This window comes from Lissotriton vulgaris, chromosome 3_1 (genome assembly GCF_964263255.1).
Source record: "Lissotriton vulgaris chromosome 3_1, aLisVul1.2, whole genome shotgun sequence".
Classification (NCBI taxonomy): domain Eukaryota; kingdom Metazoa; phylum Chordata; class Amphibia; order Caudata; family Salamandridae; genus Lissotriton; species Lissotriton vulgaris.
This window is the reverse complement of record NC_141689.1, coordinates 2,022,117,024-2,022,140,140: the sequence shown is the minus strand read 5'-3', so window position 1 is coordinate 2,022,140,140 and position 23,117 is coordinate 2,022,117,024. Positions and strand designations below refer to the sequence as shown.

Here is a 23,117-nt window from a genome sequence, read left to right as displayed (position 1 = left end):
TAGCTACACAATTCTTTGGGTATTGTCAACATCATTGCATCTTTCCAATGCTTTAGAGCTACTCATGCTCATTTAGAGGCAATGATGTTATCGTGGCAATGCTGTCAAGTTTATGGGATTGGTTTGCAAAATAGTTTTTTATCATTACAGTGTAAATTGAAATCCTCAGATATAAGAGGGAAATTAAGGTAGAATTGTCAGAGTATTCAAGGAGTGTCAGCATTAACATTCCATGATCCTGTGATAATCAAATGAGGGATTACTATAATTGTCCAAACTTTATAATCAGTTTTATAAAGCACAATGTTTACCCAAAGGGTGTCCTGGTACTTAAGTAATCTTCTAAAGGCTAGATGAATAGTTTCTAATCTTAAAACCAGAGGCAGAACCATTCCATTCTGTGAATGCTCAAACTGAGAAGATATGGCCACTAATACATTCTCTTTTGCACTGAGGAACCACAATTCTTTTGTGGAACCGATATTCTTGCCGAGGTAGTAGAAGAAAGCTGTCTGTTTGGTGCTTAAGGTTGGAATTATGTTTGATTATACACTGGTCAATTTGGTGGAAAGCCAAATGATCAAAACAGAGGCCCTTATGTAAGACTATTTTCTCACTAAGCAGCCAGTGCAATTTGGCCGATAAAAGGTGAAATAAGAGTGCATCTTTGGAGGCCCCAGGTTCTTAATCAGTTGCCGTCTCGCTAATAGACCTTTAGAGCAATATAAACAAAGCATGTTGAAGTAGTGAATTCTAGATACAATTGTTACCTGAAAAACTGGTTTTCGGCATTGTGGAGGCAGAAAAGAACACATTTTTCTGATCTTCTTTAAATAGAAGAACCGGGAGGTAACTTCTCTAACTTAAGGTTGAAGAGATAAAGAAATATCAAGAATGACTCTTAAATATAATGTTAAGGGATCCGTAGGGGAACTAGTTTCTGAAGCTACCAGTAGCTGTACCAGAGCTACGGGGATTCACCTAGGATAAGGATTCTGCTTGTATTTGTATGGGAATTTAAGGCATTCTCCTTAATGTGGGATTTCTGCCAACAATTGGCAGATGTCCCATTTGCAAACACAAGGAGATGCTGGACGGAGCGTTGAAACTTTTCAGACACTCACCCCCAGTCATCCGCCCAATTTAGAGTGAAATTGTGCAGTATTCGTCAAACTCTAAATCACCTTCATAGTCAAATAGATCATAAATCTTAGTGCAACCTTCTTGTTAGATGGATTAAAGAATATATATTCAAAGTTATGCAGACTTTGTGCCATGTTGTTCCCGCCAGTCAACACTTCGCTGCCTGCTCTGCAGTGCGTAATTAAACAGCACTGCAGTTGTGCGTGGCAAATAACGGTCAGCAGGTTGGTAAGGGGAGTAGGGGTCCGTGAGGAGGGCAATCTCCGTTAAAAATAAAAATACAAATAAAGCTAATGCATCAATCATCGCAGGGTAAACATTGGTGTTAAGAGTGAGTTGGCATTTTGCATGTGGTGAAATGGCCACAAACCATATTCAAACAAGTCTACAGTTTTGGCAAGATGTGTCCAGTGCAGTGTTTTATAATACACATGCCTAGGTTGTTTCTAGGCGATCTCAAGCTACGGAGAAAAAGAAGCCAAGTGACTAGTAAATAGTGTTTCCTATTAATGCAGGTTTTAGAAAAAAAATTCAAGTATTGCAGGCGGCAAAGAAAAACGTACTTTCTTATGACAGACTACAAAAAGGTTACATATATTTCCTTTCAGCATAGGTCTCTGTTTTAGTTAGCTGCACCAGGAATAGCAGTGAATCTTGCCTATCTTTACCCAGACTTGCTTGAATGTCACATAATAAGCCAGAACCTTCCACCACCCCATATCCTGATCACTCTTCAGCTCTGTGCTTGGCAAGATGAGGACCGTGAACATGAAGTGCAAACCAGAAACATGGGAAATTTACTGACAACCAACAGCTGGGTTAAAAGCTAAAGGCTTTATGTGACCAAGCCCAGCATCCGCAGCACAATAAATCCACAAACACACAGGTGCAGGTAGGTCTAAATTCTTCATGTTGTACAATAGGCTATCATTTTAGGTGACTTGTTCAAACTCAATGTGCAGAGTTGCATTCAACATTATCAGTATTATTACCGTGAGGGCCAACTAAGTATATTAGAAATGGTCAGAAACTCTGCTCAGAGTCCTGATAGGTATTTTGAGTGAGACCAGTCTCAATACTTGTGCCAAGCTGAGGTTAGACCTTGTTGACTTGATGCAGACGGTTGGGTTCAACCAAAAAGATTTCAATGGATTTTTGAAGTACTGTACATTCAAGTAGGAGTTGGTCATGTAGGCATGAGAGCAACACCTTGAGAAAACAACTTGACTGAAAGAAAAAGATCCAAACAGTGGACAGTGCCTCAAGGGACCAAAGCTGGGTATGGTGCTCCCATTCGTAAGTGGTCGGGTTCTCCCTGTCAGTTCGCTGCTGAAAGCTTCCTTGAGACAGCTAGAATGAGCTGCTAGTGCAAACATCTATGCTGAATCAGCAGCAGAGGTTTGCAATAGGTGATCCTGAAGTTGAAAAAAGTGTTGGAAGTAAGGGCTCTAGAATTGATGTAATAATTGCTCACAGTCAGTTCTCTTGGTGGTAGCTCTTCAGGTGAAAATTCCTTCGAATGATTATTGTTCACACACAATGATAAAACAGGTTTTATACGCTTAGAGTGAGTTGGTGAGAGCCCTTTGTAGAGTACTTGGAGAGAGGTGAAATCTTCTAAATAGAGTCAGTCTTTGAAATGGAGTACTGTACGAGCACAGAAAGCTTTGTACTCTCATTACTTTAACCTCAACTCTCCTACTGGTCCCATGAAGTAGGATTTTTATTTTAACTCAATATCTCACCTCTGATAGACCTTTCTCTGTCATAGTGAGGTAGATGAAGAGACAGGATGTCTACCAGTCAGCTACCCAATAAGGACCACTAATTGGTAGCCAACTCACAAATTGGTAATCAGGTTAAGGTAAACCATTCTTAGGACCGTACTGTAGAAATAAAGTATGATAACAGGTAGACCAAACCTCCTGAGAAGTTTAGTCTAACCTGAATCATGCAACCTAAGTGCTCTGCTGTGGCTACTTAGAACAAGAGCAAAATAACTTGATGTTCTGAAAATACTCTGACTATCACTGTTATGCATTTAAAGTTTAGCACAATTTCTGTAAAATAACATTAGACACAATAAGACTCAGACAACTTAAGAATATTTGGTTATTCTACTAAAGATCCAAAATCAATGCATATACGTAACATTTTAAGAAGTTCAGTCATATAACTAACAATTCAAAATATAAAGTCACACATTTAGTTAATGTAATCTAACCCTAAGTAACAGAATCCATTAGAAGGATGGCTTTCTTGCAATCATACAATCCGATTTCTACCACCAACAAAGCAAGAAGTTGGTTCTCGAAGATTCTTTAAGCATGGGTAAAGGCAATCAAGTTAAAGTCCACTGGGGACAAAGTCCATAGATAAAGAAAAGGGAATGGACCATAAATCAGGAAAAGTTCAACTCTGGCATCTCACCAAACTGAGATGTATGACGTTACATCGCGTACCAATACCACACGTGCCATTACAACGCGGGTATTACTACACGATGTAATGACAACGACATGCCATTACATCGCAAACTTTTACGATGACTATGCCTTTACCACGCAAGCCATTACAATGCAAAGGCATGCGTGGTAAAGGTACAGTCCTAGTAAAAGTTTGCAAGGTAAGTGACTTTATCCTGCCCTACACTAAACCCTAATGTAGTATCCCTGCACGACCCACCCGAACCCCCAGTGCTCTGCCTACATTTACACTACTCCCAGCACGACCCCCTACACTTCACAAACACCACTGCACTACCCTAAACCCTAAACACTACCCCCAGCACGACCCCTTACACTACCTAAACACCACTGCACTACCCTAAACCCTAAAACACTACCCTAGCACAATCCCCTACACTACCCAAACACCACTGCACTACCCTAAAACAATACCCCCAGCACGACCCCCTACACTACGCAAACACCACTGCACTACCCTAAACCCTAAAACACTACCCCCAGCATGACCCCTTAAACTACACAAACACCACTGCACTACCCTAAACCCTAAAACACTATCTCCAGCACGACCTCCTACACTACCCAAACACCACTGCACTACCCTAAATCCTAAAATACTATCCCCAGCACGACCCCCTACACTACCCAAACATCACTGCACTACCCTAAATCCTAAAACACTACCCTCAGCATGACCCCTACACTACGCTAAGACCACCGCACTACCCTAAACCCTATAAACTACCCCCAGCACGGCCCCCTACACTATCCAAACACCACTAATCTACCCATAAACACTGCAACACTACCCTAAACCACTACCCACACTACTCGACCCCAAGTACAATCACCCTTACCTTTCTTTCCTTGTGGTTTCTCTCCAGCATCGCAGTCTCTGCTCCCAGTTCCTGCTTCCTGCTTCACGTGGAGGGGCGGTGCACGTCGTTGTGAGGAAACGGAAGAGCATCTGTTTCCTCACAGCGAGGAGTATTGGCATTACATTGCATGCGTGTAACAGCGCAAGCGATGTAAAAACACGCGTAGTAATGGCTACACGTTGTTACATCACATGCGTTGTTATGCTTGCGGTGTAATGGCATTGCTGGGAAACGGCCACGTTGTAATGGCTGTTTCCCACCAAACTGCAACAAATCGTCCAGTAAGCTAGTTCATCAGCAAGGGTAAATAGCAAAGGGGCATAACAGAAATGGTTCCGCAGGCAGGTTGGAGGCAAGGAAAAATGCCAAAGGGCAGCCTCACCTTAAACAGAAGCTCTCCTCAAAGGCGCAAAAAGGAATATGTGAGGTGCTATAAGCACACTCCTCCTGTGTATCGTGGTGAAATAGTTTCATCTCTCTAGGTACAAATTGTTACTCCCACATAATTTCCCACATAAGTCTTGAGAAACAAAGGTTCTTGCATCCTCACAGGTTAGTTGACACATGGTGTAAATGCTTCTTTCCCACCATTCATACACAAAGGGAAAATACCTGTCTTTGTTTTGATAAAGAGTGCCATATGGATCAAGAACAAATAAAACAACATTCGAGAACATATCAAGTCCAATGCACAAAGCTGTGATATAGTGCAGCCTAGAGAGAAAGACATCTTCATGTTTTTAAATTCAACATTTCCATCTTTTAGTACTGTAAATCCTAAAATCTAAAGCTAAAAAAATCTAAGTTTGAATGTAATAGAATAAGTCACATTATCATTTTAAAAGCATTCTGAAATGTGTGTTAGTAAAACTTGCATAAAAACTGCTCCGCTTCAATTATGGCCTACTGCTAGAACCTAAAAAGTAACAACATGTAAATTAATTTTAAACGTTACCATATGAAAATCGTTTCTAAACGCAACAATTGTGCACTATGTTGGGTAAAAAATTTTTTTTTATTTTTACTTGTTCTTCCACAGAGTAACTCAGTATGATACAATCATAATTCCCACAATCATAAAACAAATATTCTCATTACATAAATCAAGGACAATGCAATTCAGTGTCATTTTGTAGGAAGAGCATCTACCCGACGCCACTATATAACACTTTATAAATAAATAAATATACTGTACACCTCCCTAAATAGGAGGATCCAAAAGAACAATATCCAAATCCTATACAAAGAAACAAAGAACTCCCTCCCTCCTCCCCACCCGGGTCAGCTAGATACACCCCACCCATCACATATATATTATGATAATCAGTATGAAACCAGTGCAATAACTCAGTAACACTGTGTGCCCTTTAGTCTATCGCGTGCAATGTACATACCATGTCGTTGTGCTCAGATTGCACCCCCAGCGTTCCCACAGTATTCTGTGAGGGAGAGGCTTCGACCTCCTCCCGAAGTGGAGCCTCCACAAGCATTCCCTGCCATGCACTCACGTCATCTTCTAGTTTGACATCATTTCAGACTCGTCTCATATAAACTACCTCTGCCTTTGCCCATTCTACTATGTTGGGTACCTATACGGAAAATTTCAAACATCTACTAGCTTCCATCTAAAATTTGCACCACAAACAAGTTTGTTAGGACACTCTTCAAAGAAGTCAAATAGCAATGCTAAGTTATCATTATTTTCATAACACTTCTCGGTATTAATATAAGGTAATTGGTTACTTAAACATCTTAAATCTACTAATTGATTAATCCTATGGTTTCTACCACATCAAGCATGCTTTTACAGTGCTGGCTTATCGCTTTTTCCAAGTTTCTGTTTCGTTATTCTAAACGTGTGCAATGTACACATTCATTCTTTTTTACTTCAAGTGTATCTGTGTGTCGTGTAAAGGCAAGATTAGCTTTTATGCTGCCTCAACTGCAATAATAGTTATGAACACCATTCAGTACATTTGTGTCAGTGCAACTGAAATTCACGTTTTCTTTCACTCTCCACCGAAGAACAGTGTAATGCACTATTGTGTACCTGGTTCAGCATGTAGAAACAAAATGACATTCTGTTGGCCCCCCCTAAAAACCTCAAGCACTAAAATGGCGAATTATTCTATTCCCTCTTGGTGACCGTGACTGACCACCTTGGGTACAAGTCTATGTTCACATTGGCTCTAATCACATACACTCCACAACAAGGGAGTCTCAAAACTCCATTGATGACCTAAACGTCCCACAGCATCTTGGTCTGGCATTGGATGACAGCCTAGAAAGGATTTTCAGTATAGTAGGTACCTAGGAAGGTAAAATAGCCCTGAAGATGCCAAAGAAAGTAGGCACCCAGGTACCTCAGTTGTTGACCACAGCGTGGCAATTTATAGGTAGAATCTGACCTTTTGGTGTGGTACTGAAGCTCCATAATATTGACCTTACCAACTGAGACCTTCATCATGACTCTACAGCACAGCGTTCATCAAAAAAAACTCTCCACCAAACCGTGTGCGACAGATCCAGTTTCCCCAAAATGCCTAATGGAAGGATTTTGGTCAAAGTGTTCTCTGGTCCTTTCTGTCAGCTGCTTCAAAGCATGCAACACCGGAATGTTGGTGGATGGGCACAGGCCTCCAGTAGGTAATGTGCAGAGTCTTCATGGTATCAAGATATCAAACATATTTGTTAGAGATGTAAATGTTCATGTTAAAGTCGCACTCTCAAGGAGCAAAGCGTATGTCCGCCACCAATATATATATTTTTTTATATACCATTTTTCCATAGATCCACAAGTGGATTGTATGAAATTAATTGAATATTTCCAATTGACTAGCATTCCTCATCTTACTTAGATCACATCATCCTGGAATCAATCAAGCAATAAATCAATAGCATTTGCAAAGCACAGCACAGTCAGCCCTGGGGGTATCTGGGTGGTGAGGATGCCATGACTCTGTCGAAAAGCTAAGTCTTGATTCTCTTCCTGAAGTCCGTTAGGGAGGGTGATTTTTGGAGGTGGAGGGGTAGGTCGTTCCAGGTCTTGGCGGCGATGTAGGAGAAGGAGCAGCCACCCCAACAATGTATTGGCTACAGGGGTGTGGGCAAGGGCAAGTGAGGAGGAACGCATGTGTCTGGAGGTTGATGGAATTTCAGTCAGCGGTTGATGTAGGATGGTCTTTGATTGTGGAGGGCCTTGTAGGCAAGCGCGAGGATCCTGAACTGGCATCTCTCCACCAGAGAGGATAAAGCAATTTATATTGCTGTAATACACTAAGGATCTTCATATATTCCTGAATAGTCAAAACACATTATTTAGCCATGCTTTGCTTTGCTTGGGAACATATGTGTCAAGATGTTGTCGGTTTAATAGCCTCCGGATGATTCTGGAACATCTGCAGAGAAAAAAAGATCTCCTAAAAGAAATTCCTCAGGAAAGCTGCTCAGTTTTAAGCTTATAAAATACTAGAGAGTGGAGAGGTTGTCTCCCGAATATCCTTCTATCCATTCTGGGTGAGAACAAGGCAGACTGAGGTTCGCAATGCCCATTGAGGGTGCCCTCTCCCTAGCAAACTCTGACTTCTGCCTCACCCCATGTGTACCGACAGCTGGATAACAAAATATGCTTTGCTGCAGACCAAAAAGCTCCAGGTTCTTGTTATGTTGTGCTGGACTGCACAACACGTGTGTAAGGGACTGTTGGGGGCACTGGGGCCTACACTTATGGCACGCAATAAAGGGACACAGAGGCCAGGCTTAGTTTGCCCCTTTCGTCTTGCTCGCCGTCGCCTCACTGGCGTACGTGCGTGCGTAGACTCTTTTTATTAGAACAAGGTCACGTGACTAACCCGTCTCCAGCCGATTAACCCCATCTGCTAGGACACAACAGTTCTCTTGTATTTCACATATTGGGTACAGCCTACTTGTCCAAGTTAAATAAAAGAGTATTTTTGTCTGGTGTATATACGCATTTATTTGATATAATATGTGCTTGTCTTTCAGCCAGCCCTCTTCACCTATTTATTAGTCTGTTATATCAGTCACATTATTACTCCACCAACTACAGCATGGAGCAGAGAATCAGACCACTTCAGCCATTGGCTAACTTCACTGTGAGTGACAACAATCTGACCTTTCACAAGGACCACACACAAAACAGCTCCCTTAAGTACCTGGCACTGCTTATGGCAGTGAGACCCAAAAATATTTTTGGTCTTCGCCATTTTTTTCATATTTGTTAGGGCCCTGCCAAACCCCGGACCATATAGTTTTGCAAAATAATTTCCAAATCAACAAGCACTGACCAAGCCAAAAGGCTTGTGGCCAATGCCAGACCAATGATTTTACCAATGCGTGTTCTCCTCGCTCCAAGAATACTGTTTTAAATAAATTTCCCCCAAAGACACAAGCAGTAATTTATTGTCTAAGAAGTGAACAATGTAAATCAAACTGCAAGAACTTAGAAATGAGACGAAGCATCCTCTGTTGGGTAAATTTGGAAGAAACACACCCCTGATCATTCACACTGGCCCCAGCAGTCTTGTGTGAAGCGCTTTCATCCTAGAAGTGAAGGCATTCGAGATAAGCACTATCAAACTGAGGAAGGTTCTTTAGTGTTTTCAAGCTGATGCACAGCATGAAGTCATAACTTAAAGGAGCATCAGTTTAATGTTAATTACTGTCGTCAGAAAACTGTGCTCACTAGTGAAATGGCCACTCACCATCTGTGCATTGAGTTGTTGGTGCAGCCCTCAAAGGGCAGATCCAGGAGGCTCTTGCAAACAGCGTCCCAAAGTAGGAGTCTGCTGTCGTTGCTGGAGGTAGAAGACGGGGCTTCAGAGGACGAACACTCTGCATGCCAACCAACCCAAGACACCTTAAAGAGTGCTAAAGGCCTGGAAGTATCCAAAAGCTGAGGTGGGACGAGAGAGAGCAGAATACTTCAGACTGAAATGATTATACTAGTCTATGGAAGGCAAAAAAAGTCCTACCACCAGTTCTAGTTTAGAAGGCTCGAGGAATTCAGTAAGGTCTTATTTTGAGATCGAAGGATGTACAATGGCGGGGAATGTCTTTGAAATGTATCCTTTAATAGCCCAGCGGCCAATCGATTCAAACCGGGTGGTGTGTTATAGACAACAGTGATTGGCCTTTCTCCTTGGCCTTGAAGTCTATGGGCCACTGTTTTGTTAGATGAGAAGCTATTCCTTCCGTACAACTATAAGAAGTGTTTCACTGTCGTGAGCATGCCTTTTGGAGTCCCAGTCAACTTCCCCAATCCCAGGGTTCTGTTTTCTGTTACTTGAGCCTCTTTTTTGGTATTGCTTGCCATTACACATGTGTGAACACGGTCCGACTGGGAACCAAAACCAGCTCTGGCAATTCCGCTGGACTGACCCCGCTATGGCCAGTCCGGCCATGGGTTTGAGCAAGTCCCATGAGGGTCCATTGCTGGGGACAGCCAGATGGGCAGGACACAGAGGCCACACAATTCAAAAGAAGGGAATCAGGCCCTCCACCCATTCAACCAGAGCCCTTCAGAAGAGTGCTGAAGCAGGGGGCTGGGTGGACATGCCGTAGAGATTTAAGAGTAGCGATGGAAGGCTCAGAAAGCATTAACTCGACAGAAGAAGAGTTATTCTCTGCATTGACCTTACCTCAGTGTTTTGCTGACAGAAATGTTTTCGCAGCAGCCTGGCAGGCATGGCTTTTTAATTAGCCAGCCAGAGAACCATTCCAGTGGCATTACAGTCCTCACATAGTATTACTGCTTGTGAAAAGCTATAGTAATTTAATGATCTCGATATGAAGTTATCCTGAAACAATTTCCCAAAGTGTTGTGACACCCAAGATGGAGATGGGGGAAGGGTTCCCCTTCCTCTGCAAAGACAGCCATGTCATGTGACATGAACTCAAAAGCTGCAAGCAGGCTGCTTTAGTAGAATGTGCGCGGTACAGATGAGGAAGACGTCGATATTATAAAGTGAATACTATTCACAAGTATCCAGCCTTGCGCACTCCCAGTGTTTGGGATCAGATCCCAGGGAGGTTACATGCAGTGCAGCTGGTGAATCCATCAGTCGAGGTTGGAATGAGATCTGAAGTCTTCTGCTTCTAGAAGGAACAGACCAGCTCAGACCACAACTCCGGGACTACATGTCTTCAAGTCTTTCTCGCACTCTTCTTCCCTTCTCTGCGATCCTTGCCTCCTATTTTCCGTCTCTCTAAAAGGATAGAATGTCCTGTCCCTCCTATGGACATCTGGTTCTTTTCTATTTACCAGGAGCAACCAGAGAAAATCTGCAAACCATTAAAAGTATACATTTCTCAGTACAGGCATGAATCTTAAAAGACATGCAACATTATTTCATTCTGCATGCACAGCAATGGGCACCTTTAGGCAAACCTACACTTGTATACAGAAACAGTTCCATGTTCTTAAGCAGGACATTCCTCTTCCTTCAGTCTGCACTGACTGCAGGTTACTTACTGGCACAGACAGTGATTGGCAGATGCTACTTCCGTACTCTGCTTTCGGGTTTCCACTGCTTCCCCGCATCTGTTACCATTGCGAACCAGAGCAATCAATGTTGGTGAAAAATTCCAGAGTGCAACCCAAAACTGGTCTTAGGCACATCTGTATTTTCTGCCATACCCGTGTGCTTAAAACATATCTCCTTTGATCCATTCTGGAGGACCCATGTATTTAATGACTGATTCACGCCGTCATGAGTCACGGGCGGCGTGTGCTCATGACGGCATAGAGCCGTCATGCAGCTGCCGCTCCCCCCACGCGGCACTAATTCCCCACCTGTGCAGGCGAATTAATGAGCGGTGGGGTCATGACGGCACCACGCCGTCATGAGCACACGCCACCCGTGACTCATGGCGGCATGGAGCTGTCATGAGCACTGAAGCACCACGCCCACCCCCTAGACCCCCGCACCGCACCGGAATTCTCGGCACAGGGAAGGGGTTAAAGTGCCCTTAGCACCATGGAGTTTGTAAAGCTTTCATCCCATCTACACAAGATTATGAAGGTGTATTAGTCAAATAGTTCTGTTTCTGACATTTAGAATAGAATAGAATAGAATAGAATAGAAGAGTATTTCTATAGCGCCTAACTACCAGGAGACCTCGTAGCGCTTATGGAAAAGAAGCAGAATCGCATCAGGCCGCACAGCTAGGGAAGCATACCAAACAGATGTGTTTTTAAGAGCTTGCGTAAGGTCAACAGATTGTTGTTCCCCCGCATGACTTGGGGAAGGGCGTTCCATAACTTAGCAGCAGTGAATGAAAAAGAGCGTCCTCCCCATCTCACCTTCCTTATTTTCTTAATGGTGGCCAAATATAAGGAACTGGAGCGTAGGGTCCTAGGCGGAAGATACGGTGTTAATAGTGGGTGTAAGATGGGTGGGCCGGTCTTCCACATGGCTTTATGTGACAGTCACAAAGCCTTGAATTGTATCCTTGCAGCAATTGGTAGCCAGTGTAACTGTCGCAGTGCTGGCCTTGCTGATTGCCTACGTGGAACCTGCAGAAGCATCCGTGCTGCACAGTTCTGAACTACTTGTAAATTATTTATTGTGGCCTGGGGGCTCCCAAGTACAAAACATTTCCATAGTCCAGGCGGGACAATATGAGAGCTTGGACCATTATCCTCCTTGCCTCAAACGTTAGGAGGGGAATGATTTTGCGAAGCATTCTCATCAATCTATAGCAGATTGAGGAGAGCGTGGTGGCCTGATACGCAAAGTTGCGGGAGCTATCAAGCCATATGCCCAGGCTCTTTATTTGTGGCGTTGGAGATGGTGCAGGATCTAGACATGCCGGCCACATGGGGACAGAGACAGTGGGTGATGGATTCCCCAGAAGCATAATCTGTCTTGTCCCCGTTGAGGCGAAGGTAGGAGCGCTCCATCCATCTGGCTACCGCTTCAAGGCAAGGAGCCAGGGTGCTGGACAAACCCTTGTCGTGGTGAAGTGATATCACTAACTGGATATCGTCTGCATAGCTGACGATCTTAATGCCAAATGGGTGGATAATCTCCGCCAACGGCCTCATATAAATATTAAAGAGCGTCGGGCTTAAGGCCGAGCCCTGTGGAACCCCACATCTCAGAGGTAGTCTGGAGGAAACCACATCTCCCTCGAAGACCTGGAAGTAGCGGTCGCTGAGGAAGGATGAGAACCATGCCAGTGCAGCGCCTGTCACTCCGACACTCTTGAGTCGTTCGGTCAAGATGGTGTGATTAACCGTATCGAACACTGCACTGAGGTCTAAAAGGATAATGTCAGAAACTCCCCCCTCATCCACCAGCTTCCTTGCCTCCTCTGTTACCATCAACAAACTGGTCTACGTCCCATGGTGAAGACGGAAGCCGGTTTGTGTGGCATCCAGCAGGATGTTGGATTCTAGATGATTGACCAGGATATTATTAATGTGTTTTTCTAACAATTTGCTCAACCAGGGCAGGAGCGAGATTGGGCGGTAGTTGGATAGGTTTAATTGATCCAAACTAGGCTTCTTCAAAAGGGCCCTTACCATCGCGCACTTCCACTGGGAGGGAACTATACTAGTTGTAATTGAGAAGTTCAACACCTCAATGATTGTTGCACGGAGTCAAGAGCCGCCACAAGATGTTGAGGCGGAGCAGGTTCCAGCGGGGAACCTGAGGACACCTTATAAATTACCTGATCTAGCGTAGCTGTTTCCAGAAGACAAAATTATTCCAGCCCAGGGACTGGGCAACTCACCTCTGTTCCCACTGGCTCCGGTGGATTGAGGGGGAAGGCTGTATCGATAGCTTGGATCTTTTGTTGAAAGAACACCGCTAGATTGTTACAGCCTGTCAAAGCCCCTTCCCTCGATGGAGGTATTTGAGGAGGGGTAATTGGTGATTTTGCTATCTGGAAGATCTCTTTAGGGGAGTTGGCTGCAGTACTGATTTTAATTTCATAAAATTGGGCTTGTGCGACTTTGATTTCAGTTTTTTATAGCCTAATGGCCTTCCTATAGGCTTCCTTCCTATGCTGTGTGGAATCCTGTCTCCAGGCCCTTTCTAGTTTCCTGCAAGATTGTTTTAAAACCCTAAGTTTGGGACAAAACCATGGGGCTGCATTTTTCCTAGTTTTCTTTAGAATGAGGGTTTTGGGAAGAATTCTATCAAGAGAGTCCTGGATCCAGTTATTAAAGTTATTATTTGCCTCATCAGTATTATTTCCCTTTGGGGGTTTTGAAGCCTCTAGGGCCAGCTTCCATTCCGCCAGAGGGAGTCTGGACCATTTCCGGCCCCAAAACGCCGTTGGATTCTGAACAAATGGGGCAGCCCTCGTGACCCAAAATAAAGGAATTAGAAAATGGTCTGACCAAGGGAGGGGGATAGGCTCCCCAGAACTAAGGTTGTCTAGATTGCTGAAGACCAGGCCCGGACTGGCCGTTGAGGGCACCGGGCAATTCCCCGGTGGGCCGCATGGTTGGGGGCCGGTTTTGGGCCCCTGGGGCCGTTTTTGTTACAGGGCCGTTATGCTGCAAAAACGGCCCTGTAACAAAAACGGCCGAAAACCGGCCCTGGCACAGAGCGCGGTCGCACCTCTCCCCCCTCCCCCGGGAGGAGAGGGCCGGCCGAGCACTTTGCCAGGGCCGGTTCTGGTTCCCAGTCCGGCCCTGCTGAAGACTGGGTCCAAGAGATGGACTTTGTCATGTGTTGGGAGGAAACCCTTTTGATGAAGATCTATCGCCTGAATCCTCGATAAAAGGCTATTAGCTATGGGGTTTGATTGGTCCTCTAAATGTATGTTGAAATCCCCCAGTGCTGTAAAGTTCGCCATGGCCAAAGCAGATTCTGCGGCTAGGTCAATGAGTTTAGGAATGATTTGTTTTAAAGCTTCTGGAGGACGGTAAATCAGTGAGGGTGTCGGTGGGCGTGAATTCAATCGAGAAAGCCCCTCGTGTGCCCATTCAAAGCCCACTTTGTTGAAAGAAGCGAGGTCATAGGTTCTCATTGGCTGTATGGGGCCACCTCACTCATGTCATAACTGGCAGATGTATGAAGCCTTTTTTCCTTTCGCAAATGGGTCTTTTATCAGAATCGGCCCATTAACAAAAGCCTTTTGGGATGTATCATCCCAAAAGGCTTTTGTAAAATATGGAATTGCAACATTTGCGATTCCCTTTTTTGCAAATGCACTTAAAAAATCGCAAATTGCTATTCCTTAAATGCAATTTTGGATGCACCCAAGTTGTGCGATTTTGCCTTAAGAAATTGCAAATTATCACCAACTTCAAGTTGGTGGTAATTTGCGATTTCCTTGAAAAATTCACTTTTTTTTCATTTTTCAAAGTGCCTTGTGGCGCACATACATGCCCTTAGGGCATGTATGTGCACCACATGTGCACCACATGAATATTTCAGGGGTGGAACAGGGTGTCCTTTAGGCACCCTTGAAATTGCATTCGCAATTTACGAGTACAAATTGCGAATGTCTTCCCATTTGTTCCTATGGGCCTCTAGGCCCATAGGAATGAATGGGAAGGTATTCCTTAATTGCGAATCACAATTTGCGGTTCTCAATTAAGGGATATGTAGGAATCGCAATTATTATTGCGAAACCTACACACATTGCATTTTGCGAGTCCTTAATAGCGAATCTTTGAAATTCGCTATTGAGGGCTCGCAAACTGTAATGATGATACATCTGCCTCTTCGTCCTCTCCTGAGCTTTTATCCTCCATATCAGTTCTGTCAGGTGTATTAATAGAACTAGTTCATTGAAAGAAACCATAACTACAACACCCAGAATGCATTTGCATATCATATGAAAACCCATATTTGGGCACATCCTCCATTTACAGCACAAAGTGAGACGGTCACCCTTGATTGTGGTCAATCAGCTCACAGAACAGTGAAGATAAATTGGTGTTTAATTGTCAATATATTTTTTTTGCTTAGTATATTTAGAGAGAGGAAGAGTAAATGTGTAAAGGGCACAAATGTAATAGTACCTCGATAACTGCATTTCTAACATTAGAGAGTAGGAGCTAAGATATTCCACCAACTGGTGTCTGCTGTAGGACTTACCTAGAGTTGTGGAAGCGAATCAAGAGAGATCAGAAAATATGCCTTAGCAATTCAGTAGTCACTGCATCCGAGCAGCCCATGCCATGTAGACATGTTTAGGTACGTCCCCTGCCTGAAGAGCACCATCACCCTACACTACAAAGGGTGTATGGCACGAAAGTGCATGAAGGAAAAAGATACCGGCCATAGATCAATATTCAGAAAAATTAATTCGGTTTCTCTTACTGTTCTCTAAATTTCTGCCTCCTTCGTTAAAACGGTTAGACAATGATTGGATTCGTAGTTTAGTAAATACTGCTACTTACTCGTAATTTATATGTGTTAATTGTGTTTATTATGTTCATTCAAGTACTGCCTCATAATATCGAGTGATTCTGGCAAATCCATCTCCCTGTGCATAGAAAATTGAAATGTGAATCTGGTAATGTGATATCCATTTCACGTATATGATCATCTCCCTACACCGCACTGTTGCGCCCTAGCTAGGTTTGCGCTGTATAAATGCCAAATTCATATATACATACATTAGCACACTGTGCAGGTTTAAGGTTGCTGACACAGGCCTCTACCATCCACAAAATAATACCTGTATTCAACCACATCAATTCAATGTTTGTGAGTTGGACGCTCCTATGTCTTGCCAATCAATCCAGAAATTGTTGGCTGTATCAGGGTAAAACGTGTCCCACAGTAGTAATTGGCCATTACATTTCTCAATTTCTTGCATCCTGAGGCCACTGAGTGCTTTATTGTATGTGAATGGTTATTACATAGTATGTGATATTTGATAAATATGATCTATTTTTAAAAATGTCATCTAACTAACAAGTGCTGTTTAACTAGGCATGCGCACTCATACCATACATAAAAATGTGTCATTTAGCACTAAAATGTGATTAATCAGCATCTTTGGGTGAGCTCCTAATATCCGCCTCTACCGGGACTGCTTGGTCCTATCACTACGCTCTGTTGTATCCGGGCTATAGGAAGATCTGGCCATGGGTGCCTCACTTCATGGACTTGTGTTTGTTTCCCCAGACTCCGGTTACAATGAATGGAAACTCTGGCAGCCGGGGCAGTCCCATGAGCCACTTCCAAAGGCCTTTCTCCCCTTCCTACCCTTCGCCACCAACGCTGAGCTCTAACATCGCCGCCTTGCAGCACGGCCGGATGAGTGGTAAGTGTCCATTTCATACATTATGCAGCAGGTCCAGGCGTTGACACTGCACAGTTTAAGAGCTATTTACAAAGCCACAAAAGTTGCTATATATGTGAGTACCTACTGGGAACAAAATCTGTGACAGACGCATCCAGGCACAGGCCAAGAGTCAACATCCTCTACTCTTTTCAACTGGTCCAATGAGCACCCTTTTTGAGGCTGTTTACTAACTGAGAATCTAGACTTTTTAAAATATGGTGTTCTACTGAATCGATTATATACTCCATTTTATTTATTATTGTAAAATAGAGAATACGTACTGTTATGATTTGAATATGTTATGTCTTTTTATGCACCGCGTATGGAAACCTAGGATAGTTTTTTTCCGTTACTAAGTTTGTGCTTATCATTTGCAACACATCTCCTCTGCAGGCATTCATTATTGTATTGTATTGTATTGTAATTTTGTTTTTATAGCACCTACAACCCCATACGAGGTGTCAAAGTGCTTTTTCAGCGAATAGCAAACTACTCCTGTACCCATAAAGGATTAGTGGAGAGTTAGTATACTGAAATATGAAATTAATTTGAGCTGCGTATATGTTAGTCTGTTATTTGAATTGAGAAGTATAGTCTAGGAATAGAAGAAGAGAAAGGTTTGCATTTCCATAGTTCTTGCTACCCCATATGAGTTATTGAAACGCTTTTTGACGGGTAGCACACAACTCCTGAACCCAAACCGGATTAGTGGGGAATTCGTATAGGGAAATATACAATTAATTTGAGTGGTGGACATGTTAGTCTAGTATTTGGAAGTGGTAGGGTCTAGAAAGTTTTCATTTCTTTTTTATTGGAGTTCATAGCAGTAGGAGGGTTTGGGTTGAGTAAACGGGAGGTGGAGGGGGAAGAGTCAGAGGGAAGGGTTTAGAAAGGCTTGTTTGAGAGATCTGAATAATAAAAGAGGTATGAGATGATGCAAGGAGGGGGAAAGGAGGGAAGAGCCTAGAAAGGATCATTTTAGAAATCATTATAGTGGTATGGGGTTAGGGATGAATAAGAGAGTGGTGGTAGAGGATATATTGATAGAGGTATAGGGTGAGAAATAGGGTAGTGCATTGGAAAGAGTACTAGAATCAGATTTGCTGTAATTCAATAATGAAGCAATTGTAGATAAATAGTTATTATATAAGATGTACTTATTTAGGCTGTCACTTATATATATGTTAAACATAGAATAATGTAACTATAAGTAATATGTATAATTTTTAAGCAGAACTAATGAATATCTATATCTTTAAAAACATAACTATTAGAAAGGATCATACAAAGCAATACACTTATATAGGTACACATATATAGTCTACTTAAATGATTATATGCAGAGGATTATGCTGTATATTTATGTTTGAGTATGGTGGTTATGTGAGGAAGAGCCAATTCTTGACTAGTCTTCTGAAGAAAAGGTGGGTATCTGTGGATCTTATGTTCGGGAGTAAAGAATTCCATAGTTTAGCTGCTTGAACAGAGAAAGATGTGCCTCTCATGGTTTTTTCCTGTAGGTCAGATTTTGAGGCAAGGTGCCACTCTAGAGTGGAGGTTCCTTTGTTGAATGTATTTTGTGTTTGTATTCCTCATGAAGAGAAGTCCCGTTCCATGTATCACTTTGTGGGTGATACAAAGCAGCTTGAATGTGGATCTTCTGGCAACTGGTAACCAATGTAGGGCTTTCGAGGCAGGGGAGATCTGAGCTTGTGGCTTTATATATAAGAGTAGTCTGGCAGCAGAGTTCTGAATATGTTGTAGTCTTTTCATAGTTGTTAAAGGTGATCAATGGTAGAGGCTATGGGCATAATCGAGTTTGGACAGAACAAGAGAGATGGTAGCCGGGATCTTGTGTGGAAATATCAGGTGGGAAAGATGCTTTGCAAAGTTTTTGTAATAACAAAGCTTCATCTTGCTAGTTTTCCACATGGGCATTCATTGATACCTTGGAGTACATGGTCATCTTGAGGTTTCTTACTTCCTTTGATACTTTAGGCGGTATTTACACATCATCAGGCCATGCAGCAAGTGGGTGATAATTGCCACAAGTGAGTATTTCCATTTTGTAAACATTCAATTTGAGATGGCTCCATGTCATCCATTGATCCACGCATCTGAGACAACTGAAAATTGGTCAGTTTCCAATGTCTTTGGGACAGTCCAGTTAAAGGAGTATTTGTGTGTCCTCTGCATAGTTATAGCACATGAGGTGAAATTGATTGGGCAGTGCTGGTAATGACTTCTGTAGATATTGAAAAGCATGGGTGAGATGACAGAACCTTTTGGGACCCCTGCTTTTGTTAAGTACGGTTTGGATGACATTAGTGCTGTTCTGAAGGTAGAATGTGATCCAGTATAGAGCAGTCCCCTCTATGCCGGCTTTGTGGATTCTTTCTATCAGAGTGTCATGGTCAACCGTGTCAAAGGCAACTGAGAGGTCCCAGAGAAGTAGTGCAGTAACCCAGTTGCAGTCAACTGAGTTCTTAAGGTCATCCCTGATGTCATCCCAGATGGCAACAAGGACAGGTTCTGTCCTCTTCTTGGATGGAATCCTATTTGGAAGTCTGAAAGCATGGCGTTATCTTCAACGAATTGTGACATCTTTGCAAATGCTGCTCTTTCTATCAGTTTGCCCAGGAAAGATTCATTTGTAATCGGTCTGTAGTTGTCCGAGTTCAGCAGGTCCAGGCAGGCCCGGCTTTAGTGCTGGTGGCGCCCAGTGCAACAATAATTTTTGGTGCCCCCACCCCCATAACCTCCACCTCGTATTCTCTCACCACCACCAGGGAAAAGTGCCTCTCATCTTTCCAATCATAAGTTTTTGCTAACCACAGCTTACCCCCTGAGGTCAGCACCCCCATCATAAGCCAGAGCCCAGTGCGGCCACAATGGTCACACTGCCCTAAAGCCAGCCCTGGGTACAGGTATGGCTTTCTTAGTTCCTCTGGAAATACACATGTAGTTAAGAAATTTGTTATGATTCTTCTTACTGGTGTGGCAGCAGAGGTTGTTAAAAGAATTCTCTTGAATGTTTGTGGTAGACACGGGTCAGAAGGGCACGGGTCGGTTGGCCTGCTTGCCTTGACCAGGTCCATAAATCCACCATGTGATTGTTGGAAGGAATGGATAGGCTGGGTTAGAGTATTCTTGGATTGTTGTTTTGGAAAAGGGTCGGTACTGGTGCTTTGTCTTTGATTTAAATATGAGTCCCATGTGTCTGCCTTGGCCTAGTGATTTTTTGCTAGTTTGCCTATGAAATCTTGAGTAATGGGATGAGCTCCTTCTTGGCAATTTATTTTACAAAATTGAGTGAAATTTATAGAATTCTTTATTTGCACATTTAGCATTTTGAATTCTGTCTAAATAGTACTTTTTCTTAGCTCTTTTGATAGCTGACTTGTATAATCTGTTAAGTTTCTGGAGACGAAGTATGTCTTGATTGGTGTTTGTTTTGAGACAGGCACGTTTCAGCTTTCTAGTTTGTTGTTGTATTTCTTTTATCTCTGTATTTCTCCGCTGTGCCTTTTTTTTTGTTATGTTGTGTTTTTTTTATTAGTATTAGGATATCAAAAGCTTCCTGAAGCCACTCATATAGTTTTTCAACAGAATTTATTGTGACTGGTACGCCACCAGGGAGGAACCGAAAGAGCTGAAGGGAGCCCTTGAAGTGCTCAATCACTGAATTAGCCATATCACTGAAGAGGTGAAAGTCATTGAAGGCCCTGTCCATCAAAGTCAAGTGGACATCAGTTGAAGAGCCTGGCATGGCATTGTTTTGCCACTGTTGAGGTACAAGCCCAGCCGAGTTTACTATTTATTTATTATTTATTTATTTATTTAGAAGTTTTCTATAGCGCTAACAAGACCCGAAGGTAGCAGAGCGCTTTACAGTAAGGGCATGAAAAGGTGGACAAAAAGACAAGTAACAAATAAAGGTGATCATCAAATGACAGTTAGGGGAGAGGAGAAGTTCGTACAGTAGGACTTCTTGGCAATAGGATACAGAGTTCTCACATAGTTCTGGGGATGGATGTTGATCCTAGTTACCCAGGACCTAGGGAACGGATGAGGAACAAGGATTTGTTATGTCCATGCCATCAATATTGGCCTGGTTCAGGGTGGCCAGGGCCCCTTCAGAGACCATGGGCAGCACTTTCGAGACACATTTAAAATTACAAGCTATATTTACAAAAAAATGTATAACTAGTATACTGAACATACCAAAATCTAAATTAATATACAAACTAGTACATGTTAAACTAATAGAAAAACAATATTTAGTACAAGTATATTAAAGTAAGCAATATTTAATACAGCTTTATACAATACAATATACCAAACACAACATATTTTTAGCTTAGATATTCTGTTCTTCGATATTTTGGTAGTCCTAATATTTTTGACATGATATCATTTCACACACTATTTTTATTTCAATATTTGTTATTCGCCCTCAAGTACCTCAAGACCTGGAAGATCTGAGCAAAACCATGGAATCAAGTAATTCCAGGGTGACGTCAGAAGTGAAAAAAAGAGGTTTTCACTGCTGTGATGAAAGAACATTGAATAACTGCATTTCGAATCAAGTATTCAGGTTAATTGTTTTCATTCTCATACACAGTGCTTTAAATGGGCCGGTACTCACCGGTACGGAGTACCGGCACTTCTTATTTTTTCCAAGCTGAGTACCGGCACTTCTCCTCTATCAAACAGAGTACCGGTACTCAGGGTTAGATTGAGGAGTTGGGCACTAGAATGGTGCGTGCTCTTTTTTTGGTAGCATGTTGGCCGTTTGCCGTCTTCCTATATAATTCAGCTGTGGCAAGCTGCCCGATGGGGTGTGAACGGCCAATTGGATGCGTGTAGCAGAGGGAAGAGGGCCTCTGCTCCGTTTCTACCCAAATGGAAGCTCTTATTGTGCTCACCCCCTCCCTCCTCACCCCACTGCACCCCGCCCGCCCACCAGTCAGGCGTCGATGCTGGGTCTTGTTGTTAATTGTGGGTCATAAGCGAGGGCCTGTGCCTGAATGTGGCCATGTACGAGCCCAGGTAAAAAGAGCGATTTTCACCCCTTGCACCCCCACTGAGTGTGACTGTCTTTCTCCTGACTCACTTGGCCCTTCAAATTCACCCACGCCCGCCTACTGGGACATTGAGTCCATGATGGGCAGGGATGAGGTGGTGAAGATAGCCTAAGCTGCCACCTTGGTGGCGAGATGAGGTGGGAGGAGGTCAACTGAACTTCCCAGGAGGCCAGTATTGTTGTTTACCTGCCCTCTACCCTGCTGGAATTTGCACGTGCTCAGGACCCAGCAGAGTTCACTGTCTGCCAATGCAAGCTCTACGGCCTTGGGGCCTTCCGCCGAGGGGAGAGAACGGAGAATGGGGGTGGGTGAATGAAGGTGAAGAGTGAGCGGGGGAAGGAGCAGAGAGTTTAAAGTAGGAAAAGATTAGAGAGGTAGAAGGGGTAAGCACATATAGAGATAGGGAAGAGATCCAGACGGCTATGGAAAGCAGAAGAGAAGTGCGGAGAGGGCAGATTAGAAATAGAAAGAGTGATGAGAGAGTGATAAGATATAATTGGGGTAACGAGAGTGGCAGGGCCGTTTCTACCATTAGGCAAGCCTAGGCGGCTGCCTAGGGCGGCAAAAGGGGGAGGGCGGCAAAAAACATGAGTTTGGCCCTTGACTCCAGAGCCTCTGAGGTCATTTCTGATTTCCGACGTGACTGCTTGTGTGATCTTCGTCCAATAGAGTGTAAAACAAAGCAGCACCTTCTTTGAATGGCTCAAATGCGGGACTTAATTGGGGGCCAGTGTTGTTCATGCCAGAATGAGACACAGCAGCAGATCCCAGTGCATGGGGTTCACGGGTGAGACGCCCCACACTGCTCCTATGAGACAGTCAGTGATTTATCACCTGGAGGAAGAAGAGATGGGCATGAATGGGTGCCCTATGTCAGGGGAAGGAGGGGGGGGGGCAGAGCAGCCTGTCACCGCATGCTTCTTTCCAGGGCCCAGAGGCTCCGAACTGTTCCCTGAAGGGTGGGCGCTGCCCAGGCCTCTCTTACAGCAGGTACAAGGCCGGCTCAGCGCTTCGGCCTGTGTGCGCTGCTGTCCAACAGCTATAAAATATTGGTGCCTGAAAGGGCCTGTGCAAGGAGACTGGGCGCAGGAGGAGGGGGTGATGTTCATTGGCCAAAGGGGTATTCAAATCTGCCATATTGGACCAGCGGACATTTAATAAAAGACAGGGAGGCTGGCTGCCTTTTCCTGCACTCCTAAGTCCTAACATGCAGTTCAAGCACACAGTAGGCTGCAAACGTTGTCATTGTCGTGATATTG

At 43.5% G+C, this 23,117-nt stretch overlaps 1 protein-coding gene across 29 annotated transcripts in view; it reads left to right on the top strand.

Moving 5' to 3' along the window:
* The window catches only part of LOC147728754 (sorbin and SH3 domain-containing protein 2-like), a 643,768-nt gene that overhangs the window by 349,460 nt on the left and 271,191 nt on the right, over nt 1–23,117 (top strand). For all 29 annotated transcript variants that reach the window (XM_086962533.1, XM_086962510.1, XM_086962511.1 and 26 more), the window contains one exon: nt 16,612–16,750. In XM_086962533.1, the coding sequence (XP_086818659.1) occupies nt 16,612–16,750 (139 nt within the window). The remainder of the gene's footprint in view (nt 1–16,611; nt 16,751–23,117) is intronic.